The sequence below is a fragment of the Thermobia domestica genome, chromosome 9 (assembly GCF_964235325.1).
Source record: "Thermobia domestica chromosome 9, izTheDome1.hap1.1, whole genome shotgun sequence".
NCBI lineage: Eukaryota > Metazoa > Arthropoda > Insecta > Zygentoma > Lepismatidae > Thermobia > Thermobia domestica.
The window spans coordinates 170,203,829-170,229,925 of record NC_137462.1 but is presented as its reverse complement, the minus strand read 5'-3'; the positions used below and the strand labels follow the sequence as shown (position 1 = coordinate 170,229,925).

General features: G+C 34.2%; 1 protein-coding gene across 4 annotated transcripts in view; it reads left to right on the top strand.

Moving 5' to 3' along the window:
• The window catches only part of Grp170 (hypoxia up-regulated Grp170 co-chaperone protein), a 181,522-nt gene that overhangs the window by 128,176 nt on the left and 27,249 nt on the right, over positions 1-26,097 (top strand). For 3 of the 4 annotated variants that reach the window (XM_081772184.1, XM_081772182.1, XM_081772183.1), the window contains exons 15-17: positions 15,941-16,007; positions 20,147-20,386; positions 23,630-23,762. In XM_081772184.1, the coding sequence (XP_081628310.1) occupies positions 15,941-16,007; positions 20,147-20,386; positions 23,630-23,762 (440 nt within the window). The remainder of the gene's footprint in view (positions 1-15,940; positions 16,008-20,146; positions 20,387-23,629; positions 23,763-26,097) is intronic. The other variant, XM_081772185.1, reaches the window with a different exon arrangement.

Below are 26,097 nucleotides of genomic sequence, written 5' to 3'. Positions count from 1 at the left end.
GTCTAATCAGATTCCTTTTTGGCCATTTGGAGTCTACTTTTATTTTATTTATTCATATGTTTATTGTATTTTTTAAACTTGTATTACAGGGTTCCTAGTGGTCAAATTAATCAGGGAAGTCAGGGAAAACTCAGGAAAAATGGTGCAGGTCAGGGAAACTCAGGAAAAAAAGACTGGAAATTAGGGAAAGTCAGGGGAACTTTATAAAATATATTTTTTTTTAACATTAATTGTACACCAATTTCAGCTTAGCCAACCATTAGATTTTTATGGGTGGTAAGTGTACTGTACGTATCAGCAATTGAGTGTTATTTGTCTCTATGGAATAAATGTTCTTATATATAAATACTCGCCGTTATTTATTCCTTACTTGTCAACGTCATCCGACATCTTGTCATGAAAGTCAGGGAATTTCCCGACAAAGATCAGGGAAAGTCAGGGAAATAGATTTCTCCAGATCAGTAGGAACCCTGTATTATTATGTACATATTAAATAGAACCTCTAGCTGAAAGCAGAGAACCATTAAATGTAATGTATGTCAAAGAAAATGTCCGTTTCAAACAACTAAGAAAGAATATTCAATTAAGTGACTTTAAATGTAACGCTTGTGTTCAGAAAGATAAATTCTCTGTTTGGGATAATTTAGCCAGTAGTAAGCAATTAAATGTCAGGTAGTGAGCAGAGACGAGATGACCAGTTACCTTTTTGCAAGAGTTTCTTAATGTACATTGAAATGATCTCGAAATTACGTGAGTTCACTGTAAACAAAATCAAAAGAGAACTTTTGTATGAACTCCTAACACTTAAAAAGGACATTTTAAATTTAAAGAAAGAAAATTCTTCGTCAAGAGATCTGTTAATTGGTGAACAAGTGTATACCTGTAAAATTTCAACTTCAAACAAGAACTCGAAACTAAATGTTATACCGACTCTTAACATTAATGACCAAGATCATTTCCCAGATAACTGAAAAGGACGAACGACTGCCCTTCATTTTGGTCCCACGTAATATCCAGAAATAACAGTTATTTCAAGATCGGAAAGTTAATAATTGCCGAAATCAAGTTTTCGGACAGAACCAAGGAAACTCACTGTTAGCTTTGGCGCAGGTAATTCAAATCTGGTGTTTAAATCAAGAGCAAGAGCATTGTTTGTGACAAGATCCAACCCGTTAGTTCTTAATGAAGAAGCTGATAAAATTAAGGAACTCAATGTAACTGAAATTATCTGCACCAGACTTGAGACTAAACATAACCTTATTCTACATTTCATGTAGAGGTGAACGAATCAGATTTCTTCCGAATTAACGATCCTGAACTGTGGCCTGCAGGTATTCTTATTGGACCTTTCTGTAGTAAATTGTGGAATTATGGTGAAGTTATTAACAATTATAGTTCTTTTATTAGGTATGATGAATCTCAACCTTAAAATTTGGTATCAACATGGTCGTGAACTACGAACTAAGAGTAGGGATTTGTTTCCTTCAATTTCTGACTGCAAATATGACACAATTGCGGTAACAGAAACTTGGTTGTCCGACATTCATAAAGACTACGACTATTTCCCAGATTCATATACCTGTTTCAGAGCCAACAGATTATATAATGAAGAATCGTGTCAAAGAGGTGGTGAATCTCTGATAGCAATAAGAAAATACTTTATGGTGAATCGCAGGCATGGTCTTGAACTTACAAGTAAATGAGTGTTGATTGAATTAAAATGCAGTTCTGTAAAGAATTATTTGATATCGTGTATATTTTCATCCAACATTTCCTTGTGATCTTTGAAAATTACCTGAACTATAGTTCCAGCAGATTGAGTCCTCCTGAGAATGATATACTGATATTTAGAGACTTTAATATATCTAAAATTGATTGGTTAAATAATGAACACCTTCTTCCAGGAATACATTATGACTCAGAACTAAAATTTTAGCCACTATCTTTTTCGATAACTCTGACCTGTGCGTTGAACCTTGTCTTCGCTCTTGATCTTATCACCAGTGCTACCTCAGCCAAGAAAGACTTAAAAATATAGTGCATCCTGATTCTTTTTATTGCCCGATTGAAACAATTGTATTTTTACGTAAGGGTTATAGAGTGAATAAATACCCTGAACGTTTTCAGTTGTCTAAAGGTGATTATTATACTTTATATCAATAACTAGCTATCACTGATGGTCATAATATTTTGTTAAAAGCAAATATAAATGAAGCAGTGTTAGATCTTGAAAAAGTAATTGTATCAGCTGTGTTCAATAATATTCCGAAATCGAGTTCTAGATCATCAAAATATCTTTATTGATATTGCAAAAAATATATTTCTTTATTGAAAGCTAAGAATTTAGCTTATAAAAGATACAAAATTTATCCAGCTACGAAAACTATTTATTATTTATCACTTACCGTAAAGCCTTTAAGATTCAGCTAAAAGATGACAAACGTATTTACTACAGCAAAATAGAAAATCAGTTAAACACTAATTCTGAGAAATTTAGGAGGTTCATATCTTAGGGTAATAACAAAGTTTCACTTGGAATTGTTAAAAATAATTCCTTGATTACTGATTGTAAGTTGTTGGCAAACTTATTTGCTGAGTATTTTACTTCAATTTATCAGACATTTCTAACTACTGTACTGGTAATACAAATAATTATTTGTCATGATCAGAAACCTTCTGTGAAAGGAAACCCTCTGATTACTACTAAAAAATGTAAGAGATGCTATTAAATCCTTAAAGATCAAATTTGCATCTGATATAAATGGAATACCTGTTTCCATTATAAAATGAGTGACCAAAGTAATTTCACCAGTGCTAGGATCCTTGTTTAATTGGAGCTTAAAATAAAAATATTTGTTCTGAAGCTTGGAAGACAGTAGCCGTAACACCCATCCCAAGATCAATGATTATAGGCCTATTTCTATAATGGATGTTATTTCTGAAGTTTTTGAAAAAATAATGTACAACAACTTGTATAACATTGTCTTTTATCAGTTGGATATTAATCAACATGGCTTTATAAATGGTAAATCAGTTGTTACAAACTTGGCAAGTTTCATGCAAAGTCTGGTGTCTGTTATTCGATCTGGTGGTCAAATTGATGTTATTTACTTTGATTTTGTAAAAACGTTTGATAAACTACCTAATCATTTATTAGTAAGTAAGTTGTACAAGTACAAATTGCCAAATCATATAATAAAATGGATAAATTTATATTTAAGTAACAGGAAATATAGTTAGATATAATGGCTATGCTTCCTCTATAACATAATATCTGGTGTGCCCCAGGATTTTAACCAGGGTCCCATACTGTTTTTACTATTATGTGACTGACTGATTTATCTGATAAGTTAACCTGTAAATATTTTATGTATGCTGATGGCATTAAAAACTTCAATGAAATTTTGTTAAAGTTATGTTGCAAGAAAAAAAAAATGACATATTAGCTAATGGTCAGAGAATAATTTCCTACGTTTGAATATTTCCAAAATTCAAGATATAACTTCTCCCAGGAAAACATATTTTGTCTTATAAATAAATTACAGGTAATAAGGAAATCGAATTTGTAATTTACAGTAAAGATCTAGGAACAATATCAGACAACAAATTATTGTTTCAAAAACATTTACAGGTAATCACATTTAAGGCCAGAAAAAAAAATTAGCAAGTATTTTTCAAGTATTAATATTTGGAGAATTCCCTACATGTGTAATGTGCGTTCTCATATGGAATATGGCACGGTAATTTCAAATAATAAAGCCACCAAATATTTTGTAACTAGCTGAAATACCCATTCTTTGCATGAGTCAGATAAAATATCCGTGTAAACAAACTGAACAACGAAAGAAAAAAAGATATCGGTCATTTTCTACTGCTTTCAGATATCCCGGTAAACGCCCTCTGAGACCCCCCTGGTTCGAATTTTTTTTAAACTCCTGGCCCCCAGCCGATGGGAGCTGTATTTGGAAGTCAACGCCTGTTGCAGTATCACCATTAATCTCAGCTATCGCGAAAACTATGGATTTGACACTAATATCGGTCATTTTGGATTATTTTCACATGTCTCGGTGACCTGCGGTCCGCAGCCGGATGGGGTCAATTTGGAAGTTAATGCAATCGGAGTTTCAGCATTGATCAGCGAGCGCGAAAACTATGAATTCGACACTAATATCGGTCATTTTCTACTACTTTTACATGTCCCGATAAACTCCCACTTAAGACTCCCTGCTTCAAATTAAAAAAAAAAAAAAAAGTTTTGTCTTTGTCTGGGGCGTGGACGAAAGTACTCGTGACCAAAATTTGGTAGTCCACTCGTCTGATCTCCAAGCCGCACACAGACAGACACAAGACAAACCAGGGTGTCTATCAGTCACGAAAGTCATGAAAAAGTCACGAAATTTAGCTTTTGCGTCACGATTTTTTTTATCTGTACAAATATAAGTACAGACTGAAAAATTTTGTTTTATAAAACGTCAAAATTCACCACCAAAATGTCTACGGTTGGCTTTAGACGCTACCAAATCGCAAACAAAGCACGTCTTTATCGCATGCATGAAAATTCGGCCCAATTCGGACCCAAATTCACTCTTGAGAATGTTACTAATTTTTATGGTTTGGGAAAGAAAAGGTCACGAAATTTCATTTTGGAATTTTAGTAGACACCCTGCAAACAGACAAACTCTTTATTTTATTATTAGATTACTACTGAGTCTATTCAGAATAACTTCTTCCTAATCTGGTTACAAAGGAAGTTCAAAGATCTCAAAGATATAAATAGGTCTATTATACCCAAAGAACTGTATCTTTTGTCTTTAGCCAATAGGCTTAATATTTTCGATCTTAAATTTTTTCGTAATATTCTTCATGGAGGTTTCTTTATTGATGATTTTTGTTTCCATAAGAACTCCTTACCGTAACACAAGAAATGTTGTTCCTTTTGTCGCTAAAGCTTCTTCTCTAAAATCTTCTATCTATAAAACTATTGAAACTGAAAATAAATTTTATTCTATTATAGATATTTTCCAAATTAAATTTGTTAAAATTCGGTGAAAACATTATTTATTGCAAAACCTTTAACATTACATATTTGATTTAATGTGGTGCCATTTCAGAGTTCTTTCTTAAGGGATGTTGGTTTTAAATTTTAACCATTTCTTCTTCATCTTTTCCCTTTCTTGTAGGCTTATTTATTTTGAATCTGTGAATGAGTATACTTTATTTGATGTGAGAAATATAGTCGAGACGTTCTATTGGTCCCCAACCGGCTTCCTTTGTACTCAAGCAGAACATTTACCCTAACCGCCCTCATAAATAACACTCCAAATAAGCCATAAACGGCACATGTTCGGTGTCGAAGTAACACGTTGTTGCCATCGCTAAACTTTTATTGTCGATGGATACATTATATAATAATAATAAAGCAGAACAATCATTAAAGGAATTCAGTATAATAGATGGACAGGGGCGATCAAGGACGCATTTCTGGGAGTGGCAAAGAAATATTGTATTTTTTTCTCATCGGGCTTTTGCGGCACTGCCTTGCGGGGAAGGGGGGGACAGGGGCGAACTACTTAACATGTTTGTTTCGTACAAGCGTTATCGTTATGGAAGTTACATAATATTAACAATACTATATTTAAGATTAATATAAGCACATATCATGAAACTAATGATTGATTTCTTTTTTCTCTTCATTACAACATATCCAAATTGAATTCAAATTAAATGAAATATTTCAGTTTAACGTCCCACAATTATGCCCTTCAAACTAAAGGAGACTGAAGAAGGGGGATGCAATAAAAACAAAAGTAACGAAAAAAACTAGATAAATCTGTCTTTCTGCGAAGACTACTGAAGAATCAGTAAGCAAGGGGGTGAAAATTGCAACATCGCTTTCTTTTTCAGCAGGTCAACTGGCAGGCCACTCTCAGCTGGAAGAACATGTTGAATTATCCCTCTCATGTAACAAAGAAACACGCGGTTTCCTTCAATGGTGTTCCGCTTCCTTTGTAGCCACCTGGGGACGGTTTGAGCGATTTTATACTATACTTATTTTCAATTTGTAACAGCGGTTATATATTTGAAGTGCTCAATTCCAAAAGTGTCTTAGTCAAAAAAGTAAGTTTTTCAGAAGACTATGTTTTTGTGTGTGTTTCCATCATTCTATTTCTGTGAAAGAAAAGTAATCTACATAAAAGAAAATTGTAATTGCCTACGTTTCGTAAGATAATGGTGAAATTATCATCTACAGCAAGTTTTATAAGTAGAGACCGGATGTTAGGCAAAATGCCTATTCTTTAATATTAAAGATATGATAAAAATAACATTTTAAAGTTTATATGGGGGGTTATAGTTTCGATTTAAGCCAATTTTATTTTGCCTATTTTCCCTATTTCAACCTTTACTGCCTAAATAATTGCTTTAGTGCCTAATGTTGCCTATTCTATGCATTTTCTTCAAATTAAGCCTTCATTGGAAAAATGTAATTTATATATCATAAATAATACACACATATATGTGTATATTAGGTGTTTGTAAACACAAGCACGTGGTACGTTGCAATGTATATACAGAGTGAACTCCAAAGATGTGCACATACTTCGGGAAGTGATTAGTGATATCAAAAGAAGACAACCAGTCCTCGTGTATTTTGTCTAATTTCGTGTCATGTACAAGTGACAGAGTGCCAACTTGGAATCGAAAATCGAATCCTGACAATTGGAACGAAACCGCAAAATGTGCGCACACTTTTATGTCTCGTTCCAATTGTCAGGATTTGATTTTGGATTCCAAGTTCGCCCCCTTGTCACTCCTACACGACGTGGAATTCGACAACATGCAAAAGGACTTTTTGTCTTCTTTTGATGTCATGAATCACCTCTTGACGTTTGAGGACATCTTTCAGGTTCTCCCAGTATATATGGAATACATAACAAGCTTCGTTTTTATATATACAATAAAAGAAGATATTAACAAAGAAGTGTGTTTCTATATTCTTTGAACATTATCTATGACTTGAATCTATTTTTTAATTATATTAAATATTTATCTTCATTATTTCGAGTTACGTTTTAGTACCTATTTTACTGCCTATTTTTTAAATTTTTAGTCTATTTTCCTGCCTATTTTCCAGGTTTTTAGTGCCTAAACATCCGGTCTCTATTTATAAGTGTTTGTAGGCATGAGTCAGAAAATAACTTCAGAGAATACTGTTGACTAAGGACATTTTGGAAAACAACGCTGTTTTCTTTTACGTACAATTAATTTGATTTATGAAGTTTTGGCATGAAACCCAGTTCAATATACGGAGATGCTAAAATGAAACTTAATAGAACCAATATCTCAAAATTGACAAAAAAATGACATGCTCTTTTGGAATCCACCCTTTCATTTGCCTTCTATAAAACTATTTTTATTTCCTTTTAATATTTTGTAAATTGCTTCAACTATATTGTGAATACTGAAATCTATATTTTATATGATGTACTTATTGTACATGTATGTTCATTATGTTCTTATTTTTTTTATTTATTATTTTTGTTATTTTTTAGTTTGAACAGGTACTGTATGTTCTTTTATATTCTTTTTTCAATGATATCTATTTCATCTGTATTTTGTATGATCAGTTGTATTTTATAATTTAGCATGTTGTTATATTCTACTTGCCTTTTGTCCTTTTTTTCTTTAGAACACTTGTAGCTGTAATGGTATTATTATTATTATTATTATTATTATTATTATTATTATTATTATTATTATTATTATTATTATTATTATTATTATTATTATTCAGTAGGGAGTTGGCGAAGATAGCTCGTGCTTTCTGAAGATAAAAAAATCAGTACAGGAGGGCTATGAAGTATGTGGTAAAATTGGAAACCTCTGTTGGCTTCTTTCTCTACAGCAAGTTTTATACCTCTATTGGTTTAAATAGAAAGAAATGAAAAACCTCTGCTGGGTTTTAGGAATCAAATATGAAATAAAGTTAGCTGGACTTATTGCTGAAGTTCCCATTGGTGATACTTCGGAAAGAAGTAACAAAACTTTGTCTCCAAGCTTTCTTCGTAAAATTGGATAATCCAGTTGAAAAGTACTCAGATAAAATTTCTGTTACGTGCGAAAAACGAACATTTCAAAAAATCTTTAAAAAATTAATGTGTAACTTTTTAGTAGTACGTATTGAAATAGTAAAACTTAAAGTTCCGGGATCGTTATTCTTTTGATTTCCCAAGAATTTTTAAAGCTACAAAATCGCCCGTTATGTAATCCTGCTGCCATGTAAGTGTTAGTATAAAACCGATCAGTGAGCTGCTTGGTAGTAATTTCTGTCCCTTATGAAATATACATTTTATACAAAGATGAACATCATTGAGTGAGAGAGAGAGAGAGAATGGTTAATGTTCATCATGTACAGGGTGTTTCAAAACAACAACACAACGTGTGTTAGGTGATTCCTGACATAAAGATAAGACGAACAACTTGGGTGTACAAATATTTCCTTTCGGAGTTATAGGCTGCCGAAAACATGAAAAGCTTAAGTTTAAAGGTCCATAGCTCCAACAGCTAAACTACGAGACCTAGTGTAGTCGGGTCAAGACTTCGCTGAGGAATTAATATGTGTGCTATCCAAAAATACTTGTTTCAGAATCCTAAGGTACTCATGCAATAATTTTTATGGATGCAGTTTGGCTACGGGCATATAATTTGAAGTTCTCACCAACTACGTCCATATAAATTGTTGCGAAAGTACCGCAGGATTTTAAAACATGAATATTTGGATAGGGCACATACTAGTTCCTAAAAAATCTTGACCTGACTACGGTAGGTCCCATAGTATTGGAGCTATGACCTTTAAATTCCATGTGTTTTCGGCAGCCTATAACTCCGAAAAGAAGCATTTGTGCACTCTATCTTTTGTCTTATCTTGGTGTCAGGAATCACCTCCCAAACGTCGGCGTTGTTTTGAAACACCCTCTGTATATATATATATATATATATATATATATATATATATATATATATATATATATAGTGTATTTGTTAGTTAGTTTGTTAGTGTAATTCTTAATTAGTTTGTTAGTGTAATTCTTAATTAGTTTGTTAGTTTGTTTTGACTCTACGCAAGGGTACGACATACCGGCACCTTTTTAATGACTACGGAATATTTCCTCTATCTTAAAAAGGGGTGGACGAGAAACTTCGAAAATACAAAATAGTATATTTATAGTTTTATTGAAAATCAGAATACTTTTTTTTTTCTTTCTAGAGAAAAAGTTGCGAATCTCTGTTCCTTCTTGAAGTCAGTTAATTGTATACAGAGACTAGAAATATTTGGGCTCTTCTGTCTCTCGCTCGCTGGCACGTCCTCGCACCTCCCTTTTTTATTCTTTTTTTTTTTTTTTTTTTTTTTTTTTTTTTTTTTTTTTTTTTGCACGGTAATATAAACTATGAAGGTTCTGAACTGACCATTTTTTTTTCTGAAAAGATTGACCACCCACAGCGAAATAATCCCAGCAAATTTGTCTGACGCTGAAGTTCGACTAAACTGAAAGCTAGTACAAAATTTGTTTTGGGACTCCCATCTCTCTACTTTCTCCGCAGAGGAGCCTTTGCTCAGTTCCTATTTTAATGTATCCAATTAATATGTTTTTATTCATTATTAGGAAGAGGATTAAGTGAAAACATGCCGTAGATTTTTTTTCGCAAAGTTTATCCATTAATTTAGTAGAGGTTTATATAACATTTTGGTAGCATGATTAGTATGCTGAAGAACATTATGTGAACATTTATTGTATGTGTGTTGTTATTGAAATTCAGTATTTGTGGAAATCATGCCGTTTGAAAACGCAATAACAGCTTTACAAAAAGAGAAAAAAACAAGAAACAAATCACGAAGAAATGTTATCATTACGTTTATTGTATTATGAAATTAAAATGTAAGAAATAGACATTTTTAAAGTATCTTTATATGTATGTGCCTGAGAGTTTTTAGTTTTTAGTTACAAGACTTCAGTGACATGCTACTGAAAAATATTATTATTATTATTATTATTATTATTATTATTATTATTATTATTATTATTATTATTATTATTATTATTATTATTATTATTATTAATAACAATAATACCCTGAAAGGTATGCAACGTTTTAACCGTTATGAACGTGAAGTCCAGCGTACCGGCACCTTTATTTTTAGAAATAAAACGCTGTATGTATGTATTTTATTTTTGATAATCAGAAAAAGAAACTTGAAAACTTTACAGAGCAAAAATCGAGGAACTTGTCTCCTACAAGTAATGGTATTATTCCATATTTTCAGAATTTCTAATTAGATACAACGATCATTGCTACTTAAATTAATTGATTCATGTTTTTGGTGATTATACGAGGATGCTTTCGACCTGGCACTGAAATAATATGCCACTAGCAATAAGCCGTTCATATAGCATACAGTGTCATCTATGGAAGAAATAATGTATCAGTTTCAACTTTCTAGCTGTGTCAGTTCGTTGGAGATTTGTTGGAGTCATTTGAATCAGTCACTGTGCGTTGATTGTGCATACTGTATGACAATTCAAATTGCTATTGTTACCAAGGCTGCAGTGCTAAATCTGAACTTTAATTTGGATATTGAATATAGTTGAAAAAAAAAAAAAACTTTTTCTGTTGAAGTTTTTCAATAAAAAACGCAGTATTATATGTTTTCACGTAATTTTTTCGTTTTTTTTATAACAGTTCCTTTGCTTTTTTTTTTTAATGCATAGCCGAAATACTGTTTGAAAGTTGATTGGACGAATAGAAAGTACGATGTCTTGAGTATATCATTCACAGTACAGTAAAACCTGTTTATGTTGGTCACTTTTGGTTCTATTGAAAAGTGAACGATATCGGTAGATGGCCAACTTACAGAAAATACTGTAAATGCATTTTTGAAGCATAATCTATTATAGACTGTAATGTAACAGCTTCTGGTGAAATAACTAATTATCTACGTATTATATAGATATACCAGCTTCTTTAGATTTTGGTATTTGCATAGCAGTTTGCGAAACAAAGTTTAAATTTGCATCGTAGTTCATAAATTTTGTTTAGCATTTTCGACTGCAATGTAAAAAATATATATATATATATATATATATTTTATTATTTTACGTGAGCATAAAGTAATAAACAATTTTTGTATAAAACAAACGCGTATGATAATGAGAAAGAAAACAGGATATACCATATATATATATATATATATATATATATATATATATATAAAATTTTGTTAATTGCTAACTTTGCCATTCTACAGACTGCCTAAGAAGTATCTGGTTTGGTGTGTGGCCGGATGTAACTTTTTATTAAGTGCTGAATGCATAATGCCGTCAAGAAACTAGGAATCGACGTTATGCAACCCACGAAGTGAACCTTTATTTTTATAACAAAAACGGAATAACTTAATTTCACAAAAGTGCTAACTTCCTAACCCATGTTGTAGCCAAATGATGCCCAGATCAATTTTCTTTCTTTTTTTTTTCATTTTTTTAAAAAATTAAACCGAATACTACATTTGTGCCGCCATTTGAGTGAAAAATAAGACGAACTAGCAAAAGAATGGGTTGGGCCAATGCTATGAATAACTAGCAGATGTCATTTATGAATTCCTTATCCCCAGAGCTTGAAACAATAAAAGGACAGAAAGGGAAGTAAAGTCTCTTGTTTTCGCTAGTTACGTAATTTCCAAAAAGCTGAAATTTTGCATTTCGAAAGCCCATTAAGGTTCTTAATTTCTTTATGCTATAAAATGTCGAATTGATAACATTGTCTCTTTGTCGTCAGTTCTACGGCAAGCAGTCCAGTGATACTAGACTTCGGCTAGGTGGAGACTTCGCCTCCAAACTTCCGTATTTGCTTGGCCTATGGTCTCGCACTTATATACCTAACATGTCTCTAATGTTAAGGAATTCAGAGATGTGGCCATCTTATTATACCAATGTAACCCCCATTCTTTTTTCTTTCCTTCTCTTTAATTATTTTAATTTAAAAGCCTAAATACCAATTTTCTGTCTCTAACCTTAAGGTTCAAGATATGTTTTTTTAATTATTGCATCTCTCACACTTTTTCTCTCCAAGCCTCTTTTCTTCCCGTATAGACGAACTATCAAAAAACGCTGAAATATGTCTTCAGTTATTTAAAATGAAAAGACTAAATACCAAATTTCATGTTTTTAACCTTAAAGAATTTCGAGATATAGTCGTCCTGTTATAACGATTATATATCCCCACTCCTTTTTTCTTCCCTTCTACGAAAACTATGAAACACGTGTCTAATTATAAATGGAAAGCCCATACCAAATCCCATGTGTGCCCTTCAGAAATCCGCAGATACGAACATTTTACAATAATAGCCACCTTCATCCCCCCATCCTTCCCTGTCGAATTTCCAAAATTCCTTTCTTAGTGGTAACTTACGTTACAAATCTATGCATTATCAAACTCTCAAATTTCTAGCTTAAGCGGTTTGACTTAGGCGCTGATCAATCATTCAATCAGGACTTCTTTTGTACATAAGTAAAATATATTTACACAATATACAAGAACACCGTATGTAATAAATATGAATATTGTTTGGTCATTCGCACAATGTTTTAAATTTTGTTACGTCGGAATAGTAATTAGCTACAAAATGATACGCGACATTCTTTATTCTTTTTCTCCTTTCACTTGTGACGCTAGGTGTAGATAAGGTCGTTAGTTCCAAGAACTCAAAACATCCATACTGTCTCACTTTTTAGTAGCGAAACAGCATAAGTAATCCTGTTGCGCATTTGGAAACCGCTGTTAATGTGTATTGATCGGCAACGAACAAAGAATTATCTTATTATCGTAATTTTGTTTATTTTTAACACTTCGCAACATGAATCCGATTGTTATTTATTATTAATTTCTTGCTAACCCCCAGAATGATAAACTCTTTTCTTATATTATCATTTTATTTCAGTCATATAATTTCTAGAAAACCAATTTAGAGATAATAATGAATTATTGTGTTTTCATTTGAATTTGTAGAAACTTCAGAATTGTACTTGTTTTCTCAACTGTATTAATTGTTGAAAGTCGAAAAAAGTTGTGTAGAATTAATAATTTGCTTGTAATTTTTCAGTATTGTTCCATTATAATTTTGTGAACTCCAGATTGTTAATATAACTGAAAGAAAATACACTCTCAGCAATAAGTTTTTCATTAATTTAATTTTTGCATTAATTCAGTATTGTTTTATTACAATTTTATGAACTCAGAATTGTTACTATAACTGAAATGGAACTGCACCTTAAACGGTATGTTTTTCATTATTTTGATTACAGAAAATATGAGGAGGGGGGATGTAAGTTCAAATTTTATTGCTCTTTTCCTTTAAATCTACATTAGAAGGTCATCACGGCACATTCTAGGCACCATTTTGTTTTCTTTTTACTTTTAGAGACATTTTGTCTGGAAAGAAAACTTGTTTTAGAAAAACTGACTGTTTTTTCTTAAAGTACTTTAAAAAAAAAAACTCCAGTGCTGATTGTCCTTGAAGCCGTAGCGAGAAGCGGTTATTTGGAATCGATTCAGCGTCCAGAGAATAGATTCCACTTCCATTAACAATTTATTCAAACCGGAATTGGTGAGAATTTACGATTTGTGGTTTCAACATTGATCGTCATTGTCAGAAACTGTAATATGAAAGCTGGAAGCAGATTTGATATGGACTCAGTACCGTATAGATAGCTCCTATCTCAGACTTTATTTTCCTATTGCAACGGAGATGACCACTTCTGATTTCAGTTTTGATTTCCGTAGATCAAAAACGGTAAGAAAGAACAAAAAATGAGTTTTTTTGATATGAATTCAAAGTCCTGTGAATAAGTTCCATCTCGATCTTTCCGTTCTATTTAAACTGGAACAAGTTGAAATTACGATTTCCAGTTTCAGTATTGATCATGATAGTGAGAAAATTGTAATAGATAAGTTTTATTTAACATACCACCATTCTGCACCGATATATATATATATATATATATATATATATATATATATATATATATATATATATATATATATATATATATATTATCGTCTTATGTATATTATATCCTTGAGGCTAAAGGAGATGGATGATTAATAAAAGTGAATGATTGTGAAATTAAATTTTTATACTGTCCCACAGAAAATCGAATCCAGGACATTGTGCACCAACGGCATACACGCTTGCGACTTTACCACCGGTGAGGGCTCTAGTATGCACCGAGGCAGAGTGAGACGACGATGGTGATACTTAATAAAATGGTGGAATAATGAAAGTGGGAGGAAACAAGAGAACCACGAGAACCCCTCTCCCCCCCCCACACACACACACACATACGAATTTTGTCTACCTCAAACTTCACTTGACTCGAGATGGGGTTGTACCAGGACCTCAGGCACTATTATTGAGCGCTCTACCACTGAAGCAGCGCGGTCCAAGCATTTTTTTAAATGCGTATTCAGTACAGTATGGGTAGATTTCTGCCTTAACATTTTCATATTACAACCGTAAGTGATCTCCACCAGCTTCAGTGTTGATCTCTGTAGAAAGTGGTAAAAAATTGCATGATTTTTTTCTTATTTATAGGTTCAGTGTACGAAGAATAAGTTTTATCTCGATCGTTGTCCCTCTGTTTCGAATCAAAACTAGTTAAAATCTTGAATTTCCGGTTCTAACAGCGATTGCCATAGTGATAAGAGAAATAGATAGGGAAAAGCAGTTTCTAAATGGATTCAGCACCCCAACTATATTCATTCTCCGACTTTATTTCTCTGTTGTTACCAGAAGTGATAAAAATCTACTACATCTTCCGGCTTCCTCAGTTTTGATCTCAGTAGACCAAAAATGCTTTTTGGTGTGTATTCAGCATCTCAAGAATAAGTTTAGTGTCAATTCGTGTTCCTCTACTTAAGGACCTTCACTACAGCGAATTAAACTACCACTAATTTTAGAGATTTTCTATAATATCTTCAAACCAAATAAAAATATTCGAAAAGCAGAAACGTAGTGAAGGAAACAATACGATTTTGCATGTAATACCGTTATCACAACATCTATCTGCTTTTGATTTGCAACTGTAGACAGATTTAGCATTTTTTGCGGGTTCTGTAAATAGCGGCATACCAAAAGCAGATAAGTGAATTGTGGTAAAGATATCACATGTAAAATCGTATTGTCTAGTTCACTACGTTTCTGCTTTTCGAATATTTTTATTTGCTTTGAAGATATTACAGAAAAACTCTAAAATTAGCGGTAGGTTAATTTCGCTGTAGTGAAGACCTTTAACTGGAAGTAGTCGAAACTAGTAATTCTTCCGGTTTCATATTAGTTCCTATGTATGTATAATTCTAAGAGGTAGCGAGAAACTGCTTTTGCGATAGATGGATTCAGCGTCCGTAGAACAAGTTCCATCTCTGACACATCCCTCCGTTGCAACCGATAGCTGCAGATCTACTAATTTCGGTTTTATTATTGAATTTGCATAGTTCGGAAGTCTATCGTAATTTCACAATATGAAACTAAATTCACTTCATTCTTTAATTACCTTTGTATGCTTATCCATATATTTACTCAATTGACTTAGTACTGTTCACTAATGAAAGACCAGATCGTGGTCAGATAACTTAATATCTTATCAAAGGTTTAAAATAGAGTAATAAGAAAGTAGTAAGTTGTTGTTCTAATATAGTGTTTTCTGGAAAGGCTAAAAAATGCGCGAATGAAAAGATAGTATTAATTGTTATTGATTATGCACATATCTTACAAGAAGTATCAGCTCATTGTTGCTTTCAATCGTAATACGTATATTAGTAACATTTGTTTTTGTAAATTATTTCCGAATGTACCTACTAAACATTTTCCTTGTCTTTCTCTTTCTAACAGGTAAAGTACTTAGTGAACAAAGCAAAAATTTGGAAGCCGAAGAAGCAAGAGAAAACAAAAGAAGAAGGTAATTGATTCACTTAGTATTCGTAGTACTTTTGATATAGACAGTAGATCTTTTAACGTTCGATGAAAAAATGCACAGAGTCGAAGGGAGACGGTTCCTTGACGGTTAAATAATAATGAACGAAATACAATAAAGAAAGTAAGGGAAAACGATAGAACATACTCTCAACCACTGATCCCCAGGCCTCCTAGAAAATCTGTCATCAAACAAAATGTAAAATGTCAGTTCTTAAAATTTATTTATAAGATTTATATGCTGAGTTGCGAAAAAAATCACGAATATATGGGACGTTCCTGGTAGTAAGGGCGAACTCAACAAAACTTTTAAAAAAATCCCTCTGAACGATTGAAATAATCATATTATTCTTTCTAAACGAAAAGACGAACGATAATCTATACGTATTGGCATGGTATTACTATTCAGAACACCTGACATTGCACGTATAGCCTTTCGTTGAGTTTGCCTTTACTACCCGAACCGCCTTATATGTATACATACTTCGTGTAAGATCCAATCACAATACAGTGAAACCTGTCTTCAGCGGAATCGAGCGGGACTCGCAAAAATTTCCGTTAAAGACAGGTTTCCGCTTAATGGAGATAGACCTTTCCGTTAAAAAAATATATATATATATATGCTTATAACGAACATAATGAGAAAATATATTGATGTACTCAACTTGTTCAATTACAGTACTTTTTCCTTCTACGGATTAATACCCAAAAAAACTTAAAATAAACACAAAATATGCTGTGCACACTTTCCTTTATTTTTCCCAATAGTCAAGCAGGATTTTTTGCATACATTGCTACTACTTGGCTGCGGTATACTTCAGGACACAGAAAAGCTTTCTCTGGAATTTTGAAAGTCCTCTGAACTCTTTCCTCCTTGTTTTCACGACACGTGATGGAGATATATAACTTCTGCTTTACCTCAATTCCTTTTTTCCAGAACTTTGTTTTGTCAGTTTTCTTCTCATTCTTGTTGGCTGCGGCTAGTTGCTACACAAGCGGAACAGAAGTACGCCTACAAAGAAGACTGACAGCTGACATGCTACGTAGGACTAGCGAAAAATTGTGGGAGCCGAATATGAGTAGTGATTGACGAAGGTCAACACTGCCCATAAAGATTTAACAAAAGAACGAAGTATTTATCGCAGACAGTATATATTTACCCTCTCACAGGATGTTTAACAATTTTCTAAACGATGTAGTCTGAAACTCAGAATTTTCCGTTAACGGTTTATTTTGCTTTCCGTTGTTCGCATAACACAGTTTCCGCTTAATGAAGGGACTTTTACATGTCTTTTACTCCAAAATCCATGGGACCATGAAATATTTCCCTTTAAGACAGTTTTCCGTTTAATAAAGGGTCCGTTGAAGGCAGGTTTTACTGTATTAAGTTGACTTTTAAAGTACCAAATTATCTAGAATTTACTTCACAGATATAAAAATTCGCGCTGAAATGGGAAATATTTTGTCAATGTAATGAAACAGATACGTATGTGGTGCAGCTTACATAACATGGTGATATGGGTTTTATCAAAGTATTTGAGTGGTATACAACATTCTGTAAATTAGAATGTTATGTGAATCTGTAAATTAATCAACCCCAAAAGAGAACAGAAAGGAAACTTTTTTTAAAAGTAATATTTTATTTAATACAAAGAACGTAAATTGGATATTGGTTCCAATAAATAATTGGTTCCAAAGTATAATAGGTTCGTGGACCATGTATCCATAATCATTCATTTGTTGTTATAAGATGGAGACAACTATACGGTCTGCGCAGCATTTAATGAATATGTTCATTTTACTCTTTTCTTGTTTACTTCTTATATTTTTACCTTTTGACTGTACTTGACTCGTCTTATTTAACCTTATTTGGTAGTGTGAACAAGATTCTCGATTGGAGTATCAAATTTACAAGGTTCATTTAACTCAGTGGAGATTGTCAAAGTGATTGTTGAGTGAAATACCGCCCTAACGCAATGTTCACGCGTGCAGAACAGCGTGTGTTTATGAAATTCCTGTGGCACGAGGGCGAAATGCTAGGACGATTCACAGAGGATTAGTAGACGCCTGTAGTGAAGCTGCTTTACCGTATCGGACAGTGGCGAGATGGGTTGCAGCATTTCAGACGGGACGACAGTCAACAGACAAAATGCACGGTGTAGGGCATATGCGAACGGCTACGGACGAAATTCATCTTGCAAGATTACGGACACTGCTTGACGGTGATCGGTTCTGGACTTGTAGTGAATTGGCGCGGGAGCTGAACATTCCTTTTGGATCAGTGTTCCGTATGCTAACACAAGATCTTGGCATGCGGAAAATTGCAGCCAGATGGGTACCCCATGCTCTGACCGAGGTTCAAAAGTAGCATAGGTGGGAATGTGCGCACCTACACCTTCAACGTTACAATGAGGAAGGTAATGATTTGTTGCACCACATTATTGCAAGTGACGAAATGTGGGGAAGATACTACGAGCCTGAATTGAAACGTGCCACCCAGAATCGCCACAACCGAAGAAGCTTAGGCAAGAGCCAGCAAACGTGAAGGTGATGATGATAATGTCATACGACAACGAAGGAGTTATCCTGTCACATCAAGCTCCACCGGACGTTACCGTCAATGCTGCATACTATGCTTCATACCTCAGTCACCATTTGCGACCAGCATTGCAGCGCAAACGTCCACACCTCCTGGAGTCTGGACCAATTCTCCTACACGACAATGCCAAATGCCATACAGCCAATCCAATACAGACTGTTACGACGATGAGGTTGAGAGTACTGGGGCACCCGCCATAATCCCCAAAAAGGAAAGAACATCTGAGGCAAATGTTTCAGAGACATTCCCAGCATTGTTCGTGCCTTAGGGCGCACTATCAACACCCTGTCACAAAGTGTGGCTTTTACAGGTATTCAACGGTTACCAGATATCTGGTGAAAGGTTCAACAGGCTGGCGGAGACTACATCGAAAGACTGTAAGCTTCTTGAGGTGAGTGATTCACTACATTCCATTTCACAACTATGTTGCCACTTCGAGTTAAATGACCCTCGTATTATTCAGAGAGGAACATGTAGGTCTTAGACTGAATGAGATCTACAAGAGGAGTAAACTCAGTTTGTATTAGTCTGTGATTCTAGTTAGACAAACTAAATTAGTCAGGTAGATAACCTATAAGTGGAAAAATTGATAAATGAATAAACCTATTGTTTTATTTTCTTTAATGACCGTTCAATTTGAAGAGTACCATAAAAACATGGAACTTCAGGCGAGAATAGCTATGTATAATCGTAGTTTTTGTTAGAGCAGTACGTTATTTGTTTATAGAATTTGTTTTTCTCTGTTTATAGAATTTGTGTTTCGAGTTTCTAATGTTCTCTTATCAGCACCGAGGCTATATGAGGTATGGACTTACAAATTAATATGGAATCGGAAGCACCAGGAATCAGAAAGCTCCATTTTTAGAGCTCTAAATGGAAGGTCCCGGTTAGAGAGATTATATAGATTACTTGTAGCCCGTATGGCAATTGTATGCAGTATATAGTAAATAAATTATTTCTAATACGAATACAGATGGATATTAAAAAAAAAAAAAATCAGTTTTCGAATTACTAGACTTTGTGTTTCGAATTACAGAAAATATCAACCTCCGTAAAGGAACAAAAGTATACCACTGGACCATGTGTTTTATTGTTTTATGGACTGTAAAACTCATAGCATATGTGATAATTTGTCAAGCACATATTCCCCATAAAAATCCCTTAATTCGTATAGTGACCTACTAAAAGTAAAAGTAGCACAATGAAAACGTGCAACATTAGTACTTGTAACTAGTGAAATTTATTATTGACATACAAAAGAATAATTTCAAGTTCAGCTTGCAATTGTTAACTTACAAAACATTTAGGGGAAGGACGACTGTGTTTGTACCGGCGAGTGCCCGTGAAAGAGAGACTTCTATTCCATAATTAATACATATACTTTTGCCAAGACAAAATAAGTTATCCGTATTTTAGACCACTATCATAAATTTACAGTAAAAACTAGGTAAGTAATTGATACTTGTTTTATGATTTTGTTGTCTGTGATAACAATAATATTTTGGATCCTTATTTTTATTTAATAGAAAAGAGCGCAAATAAAACTGATGAAACTTCGAGTGAGACCGCTGAAGAAACAGTTGGTAAGGAATCTGTAGAAAAACAGGAAGAAAGTCCGCCTACTGCGCCGCCGGATGCAGAAATTCCACCACCGACTTCACAACCAGATATTGAAACACCAACAACTTCTAAACCTGAAATAGATATTCCATCTCCGGAAGCGGAGAAAGAAAGAATATTGTCAGAAGAAAAATCTTACACAAGAAGTAAGTATGAACAGTTACGTAAAAGAAATATCTTTAGAATATTTATCAGGTAAATCAGAAGGATGTAGTTGATTCCCAACTTGCACTTTTCATCAATTTTCTAGAACTTAGCCTGTCTGTTTGTACGAAAAAACATATTAGAACAGTTTTTTAAAAAATTAATTGTATAGTGCGTATTGTTTTAACTGCGTAAAATACTTCCTTTTATTCATTTATTTATTTTCGGCATAAGGAAAACTAGATAGTAACTACATGTTGGAAAATATTCTGACTTGTAGTATAATGATGTGTAGATAATGGTTCTCTTCTCCCTCTAGTTTATTTGTTAAATTTTATAGCATTCCATTTCATCACCAAGACTTTTCGTTGAATTGTAGCATTCCTTTTCAGCAGCGAGGCTATATAAGGCATGAACTTACAGCTGAAAGTGGAATCCGAACCACAGTAATATATGTAAATCTATTTCGTACAACAACTTCTAGAATACTACCTTAAAAGCTTCTGATTTTTTCTTCTCATATTTCGCCTTCAGTAATCACTTAAATAATCGTGGAACATCATTATTTGATTGTAAACTTGTGTTTATATATATGTACTTTCCAGTATTTTCCAATTAAAAGACATTGTCTCTCCACAAAACCGGTATTGTTTTGCAAAATGAACAACGCTGATCGTTTACACTAACACACTTTTATCGAGGAAAACTTTTGCAGTAAATAAATAAATAACGAACAGACAATTGATGTCATGCTTTGTCTGGTGATGCATCGTTTCAAAATCTAGTGGTGATTGTACAAACCCTTACCATAGTTGTCTGTTTATGATCGCGAACAGTTGTTTGTGCTAGTCAATCGTGTCGTATATGGATCAAGTTGGGTGTGAATGTGTGCCATGCGGTCGTGCTGCTTTCATTCGCGTGAATTAGTAAATTAGTGTGATGAACGTGAAAATGCTATAAAATTCGGAAGAAAAACTGTCATTCAAGTGCCGAATCACGTGCTTAAGTGGTTATTTTAAGAGAAGAGAGTAGTCTCTGTGGAAAATCTGTCAGTTGTTGCAGATGTTACTCGGAGCAATGCGTCTGACTTTTCAAAGATGTCACAAACTGGTGTAAATATTGTACAGGAACAAAGTGGTCGTCCAGAAATAATAACTTCTACTAAGAACAAGTTCATTAGAACTACAAACAAACAGAAAAGACGTTCAGCCGCTCCGAAAGTAGCAATAGAACTACGGAAGAGCCGTCCCAATTAGTATCAGATGGGACGGTGGTCCGAAACCTGCAGATTTATGATCTTGGGGTTGCGGGTGCATTAACGAAACCACTCCTTCGAGCAGGAAACATTGCAAAAGGAACTCTTGGGCAAAAACATAAAGACTGGAGCGATGAATAATGAAAAAGAGTACTCTGCACCGACGAGTCTGAATTTTAACTTTTCGGTTCTCAATGTCAGATGTTTGTGCGTCGCCCTTCCGAAAAGTGCTTTCATTCCGGTTGTTTAATACCTACAGTAAAACATGAAAAAGGTAGTGTCATTGTGTGAAGTTGTTTTACAGGCAATCAGTTGATAATTTAAATCAACAGAGTAATTTACAAAAACGTCACAAAATTAAAGTGAGGCAGTCAGTTCTATTAGGAACGCGGAATTTGAGCCATGACTTTGTACTACAACAGAATAACAATTCCAAATATTCTCACAAGTTACGCAGTAATTATCTGCAAAGGAAAGATCAGGCTCACATCATCACAAAAATGGAATAGTCGCCACAATCTCACGGTTTGTTACTCGTTGAGCTCTTGTAGTATGACAGTCGGTGAACACTTGCCAACGAATACTGAATATCTATGAAAGCAGGATGTCTATCGGTCACGAAAGTCACGAATGTCACGAAATCATAAAACGGTCATGAAAGTCACGAAATTTAGCTTTTGGGTCACGATTTTTTTAAAACTACAAATGTAAGTACAGATTGGAAAATTTTGTTCTATAAAACGTCAAAATTCACCACTAAAAATGTCTGTGGTTGGCTTTAGACGCTACCAAATCGCAAGCAAATTACGTTTCTATCGCATGGATGAAAATTCGGCCTAATTCGCACCCAAATTCACTCTTGAAAATGTTAGGAAATTTTGTAATTTGGTAAAGAAAAGGTTATGAAAAAGTCACGAAATTTCATTTTGGAATTTTAGTAGACACCCTGGAAAGGCTCTTCAAAACTGTTGAAATTGCAAAAGTTGGATAAATGTATCAAACAGATTCTTGGAATCCGTAAAGCTCTTATCAAGGCTAAGGATCGGCTTCAATGAACACAAAGTTCTTCGATAAATCTTTCTCAATGGAAACAGAACAGTGAACTTTCGTTTCATTATGTGAACAATGATGTATATATTGTAAAACAGGTCCAACAAACAGGGGTTGGTATGGATACATTGTATTTTGTCTGGAATTTTCTGAAAAATCAGTAGTGTTCTCAGACTTCTGACAATGAGTGGATATGAATGTATAATTTCCGTTTAAAAAGACATTCCCTTTATGCTTACTTCAGTTTTGCGATAACTTGTCCAATTGAAATTTAGGCATGTGCTTGATTTGGATAATTTGTAACTTTATTTTCAACGAATAATCTGAACATAAGTTACTAAATGGACCAACATTCCTTTTAAGGAATTCTCGGAGAAAATAACTGGCCCATTCAGAGTAACTCGTATTTAGATTCCGTTGTTAAATCCCTGATGTCAATCATAAAGATTTTTGTTGACTTCGTTATATCTGTCAAACAGTAATATAAAAGATATTATAATAACTTCATGGTTGCATTCTTTCACCGTTAGAGCTCCTTCATGGCTAAGCGGTTAGCGTACGCGCCTTTGGCGTGGGAGACCTGGGTTCGATTCCCGGCGGGAGCTCATGTGATTCGGATTCCAACTTTAATCAGTAGGTCCACGTCTCATATAGCCTCGCTGCTGAACAAGACGTTAAACTCAAAATCAACTCCACTCTTTCACCGTTACTTTTCTAAGGACAGGTAAAGAAATACCGAATGGAGACGTAATAAGCTGAAGGTGATAGAAAATCCTTCGAAAAAGTATTACGCAGTACTTAAAAGTACATGAATTTTGTGATATTATCCGTATTTATGCGCTTATTCTTTTTATTCACTTTCTTTCTTTAAGTCTTAATTAACTCAGTTGGTGATTGACTTCAAAATATTAATAAGTTTAAAGAAGTCCAAATCTTACAGGTTTAGAACCTGAGGAACAACTGTCCCCTGATAATGTAGACTCCGAAACTTCCATTTTGATGTCTGCTTTAATTGTTTGCGTGATTCATCTCATGTTCATTTGGGCTTCAGATTTTCCTATGCCACAAATTAGGTTTGTGATTTTATTACACCTTATTCAGACTAATCTCTAATTTTTTTTCCTACATGAAATCTCTTCCTGCATGATTTTCGCTGTAGTGCATGCGGCTCATGGAAAACTATTTTACATTATTTTTGAAGACTTATCCTTATTATCTATCTGTGACTAATATTTGACTTAAGCTTGTCCTATACAAAACTTTTCTTAGATATCAGTGATTTCCAACTGGGTCTTGTGACGTCACAGTTTGCAATTCCCAATAAACCACCTAGAGAAGAAAGAGTAGACATGAAACCTGGCGTTATAATCTTCGAATGAGAACATCAATGACGCTACTCATAGGTCCATAACTACTCGTACAGTGCCAACATTTGTTTTATTAAATTGTGCTTTCTTGATGCGTACTCTTCTTTGCTGCATTGCTTACAGTCCTACTTGCGATCACAAAAAACATGCTGCTAGGCCATACGTCGGCCAGTTGGAAATGACTGGTGTAAGTAATTCGAAGGTGCATCATTTGGTTTCCGGCACTCACTTTTTTCTTTCTTTATGAATACCTAATAATCAGGGTCAAGTTTTTTGAGGAGGGTTTTCATAAGTAAAAAAGGAAGGGATGCTAAAAGTAAGTTCTGAGATGAGAAAAAAAATGCTATTTCCCCCCCACAACTATTTTGAGAACTACTAATTTATCTAATTGAAAACAACTTTACCCTACATCTCTATATGACAAATGTAGAATTTACATTTATATTATATAATACGAGAGTAAATTAACATGTAAAACGCAAAATGATATAGAAAGAAAAGTCTAAAGAGTTACCTGATAACTGAGTGTATTTCTCCACGTAATCACTATGTAGGTTTAGGCACTTTTGTCTCAGCGTTTCACGAGTCTGTCAAAGCTAAGCAGCGAAGGTGGTGTGGTTGGTGTAGTAGCCAGCTAGTAACCTCCTCAATTAAAAATAATTATGACGTTAGATTGAAGAGGGTTAGATCGAAGTATATAACCATGTAAGAGGTGAAATAGATTGGGAAGGTATGGAAGTACTGAGAAGGAAAAGAAGCAGCATTAGAACAAAGTGGAAAGAGGTGGAATGAATACGAAGAGGAGAGAGAGAGAGAGAAACTGAAGAATTGCAATTATGGGCTAAATATCCGTAAAAGATTTTGGATAGAGCAGAAAAGGTAACACAGATGTGCCAATTAAAGTTTATTTTTTAAAAAGTGAAAGTTTTATAGTTAAAATTGAGATGTATATGCAATTAAAAGCTGTTAAAAGCGAAAGGAAGGATCTCATTGGTTCCTAGAAACGACCACCTCTCATTTTCTGAAATATATAAGCTGTAGCATTTAGATTTTAATGTGTCTCATGAAGGCAGTGACAGATTGCCGAAACTGTAACACTATTATTTATTAAAAGTGGTTTGGTTTGATCAGATTTAAGGCAGAGCAGTTCCAAGGCTAGAATGAACGGCATTCAGATGGTAATCTTCCTATTGACCTCAGTCATATCTTGGAATTAGGAACCACGTGGGTAATCTTTCAATGGTCCTAATAGATGGAAATCTGATGGTGCCAAATCTGAGCTGTATGCCGGATGCTGTTCCCAATCTAAGGACTGTATAGGAACCACTGTTGTATTGACACTGTGTGGACAGTCCTTGTCATCCAACAAAAGAATTCTAACTCTCAAAGCACCTAGACGTTTCCTGCGAATAGCTGACCATAACTTCGTCAAAGTTCGGCAGTACCTAGTAACAGTGACAATGTGACTCGGGGGCTGAAATTCCGCTAATAGGATAGGATACCTTGGCTGTCCCCTTTCGTGCTGACTAGGTGACCTTGATCTTAGTTTTGAATGATGAGGGACGGTTCCTTTCCATGCTCGCGTGCTTTTTTTTCTGCGATTCAAACTGGTGAATGATTTCGTCATCCGTGATGATGCGGTTCAGAAACTCACTAACCTCTCTTACATGCACCATGAGATGCTGATAACAGAATCATTTTAATTTCTTTGTGTTGGCAGTAAGCTTACAGAGAACTCATCATGCACACACATTTTGAAAATATTGAGTTCGTCGTGCACAGTGCTGTACGATTTTCCATGTAAGCAATTCAACTGTAAAACCACCTCGTCAATGAACCCGGATCGTATCTTAACATTCCTCATTTGGTGGGAAATTGTCGGATGTCCGGGACGATTGCTATCAGTGATGCCGGGTTTACCACACTTGAAATGTTCCACCCAGTTGCAAACGGCTTCCCTGGAAAAACATGTTTTATCGTAAACAGGTACTATTACCTTTTGCACTTCCTGAGCAGGTTTGCCCTGGGCCCACAGAAATCT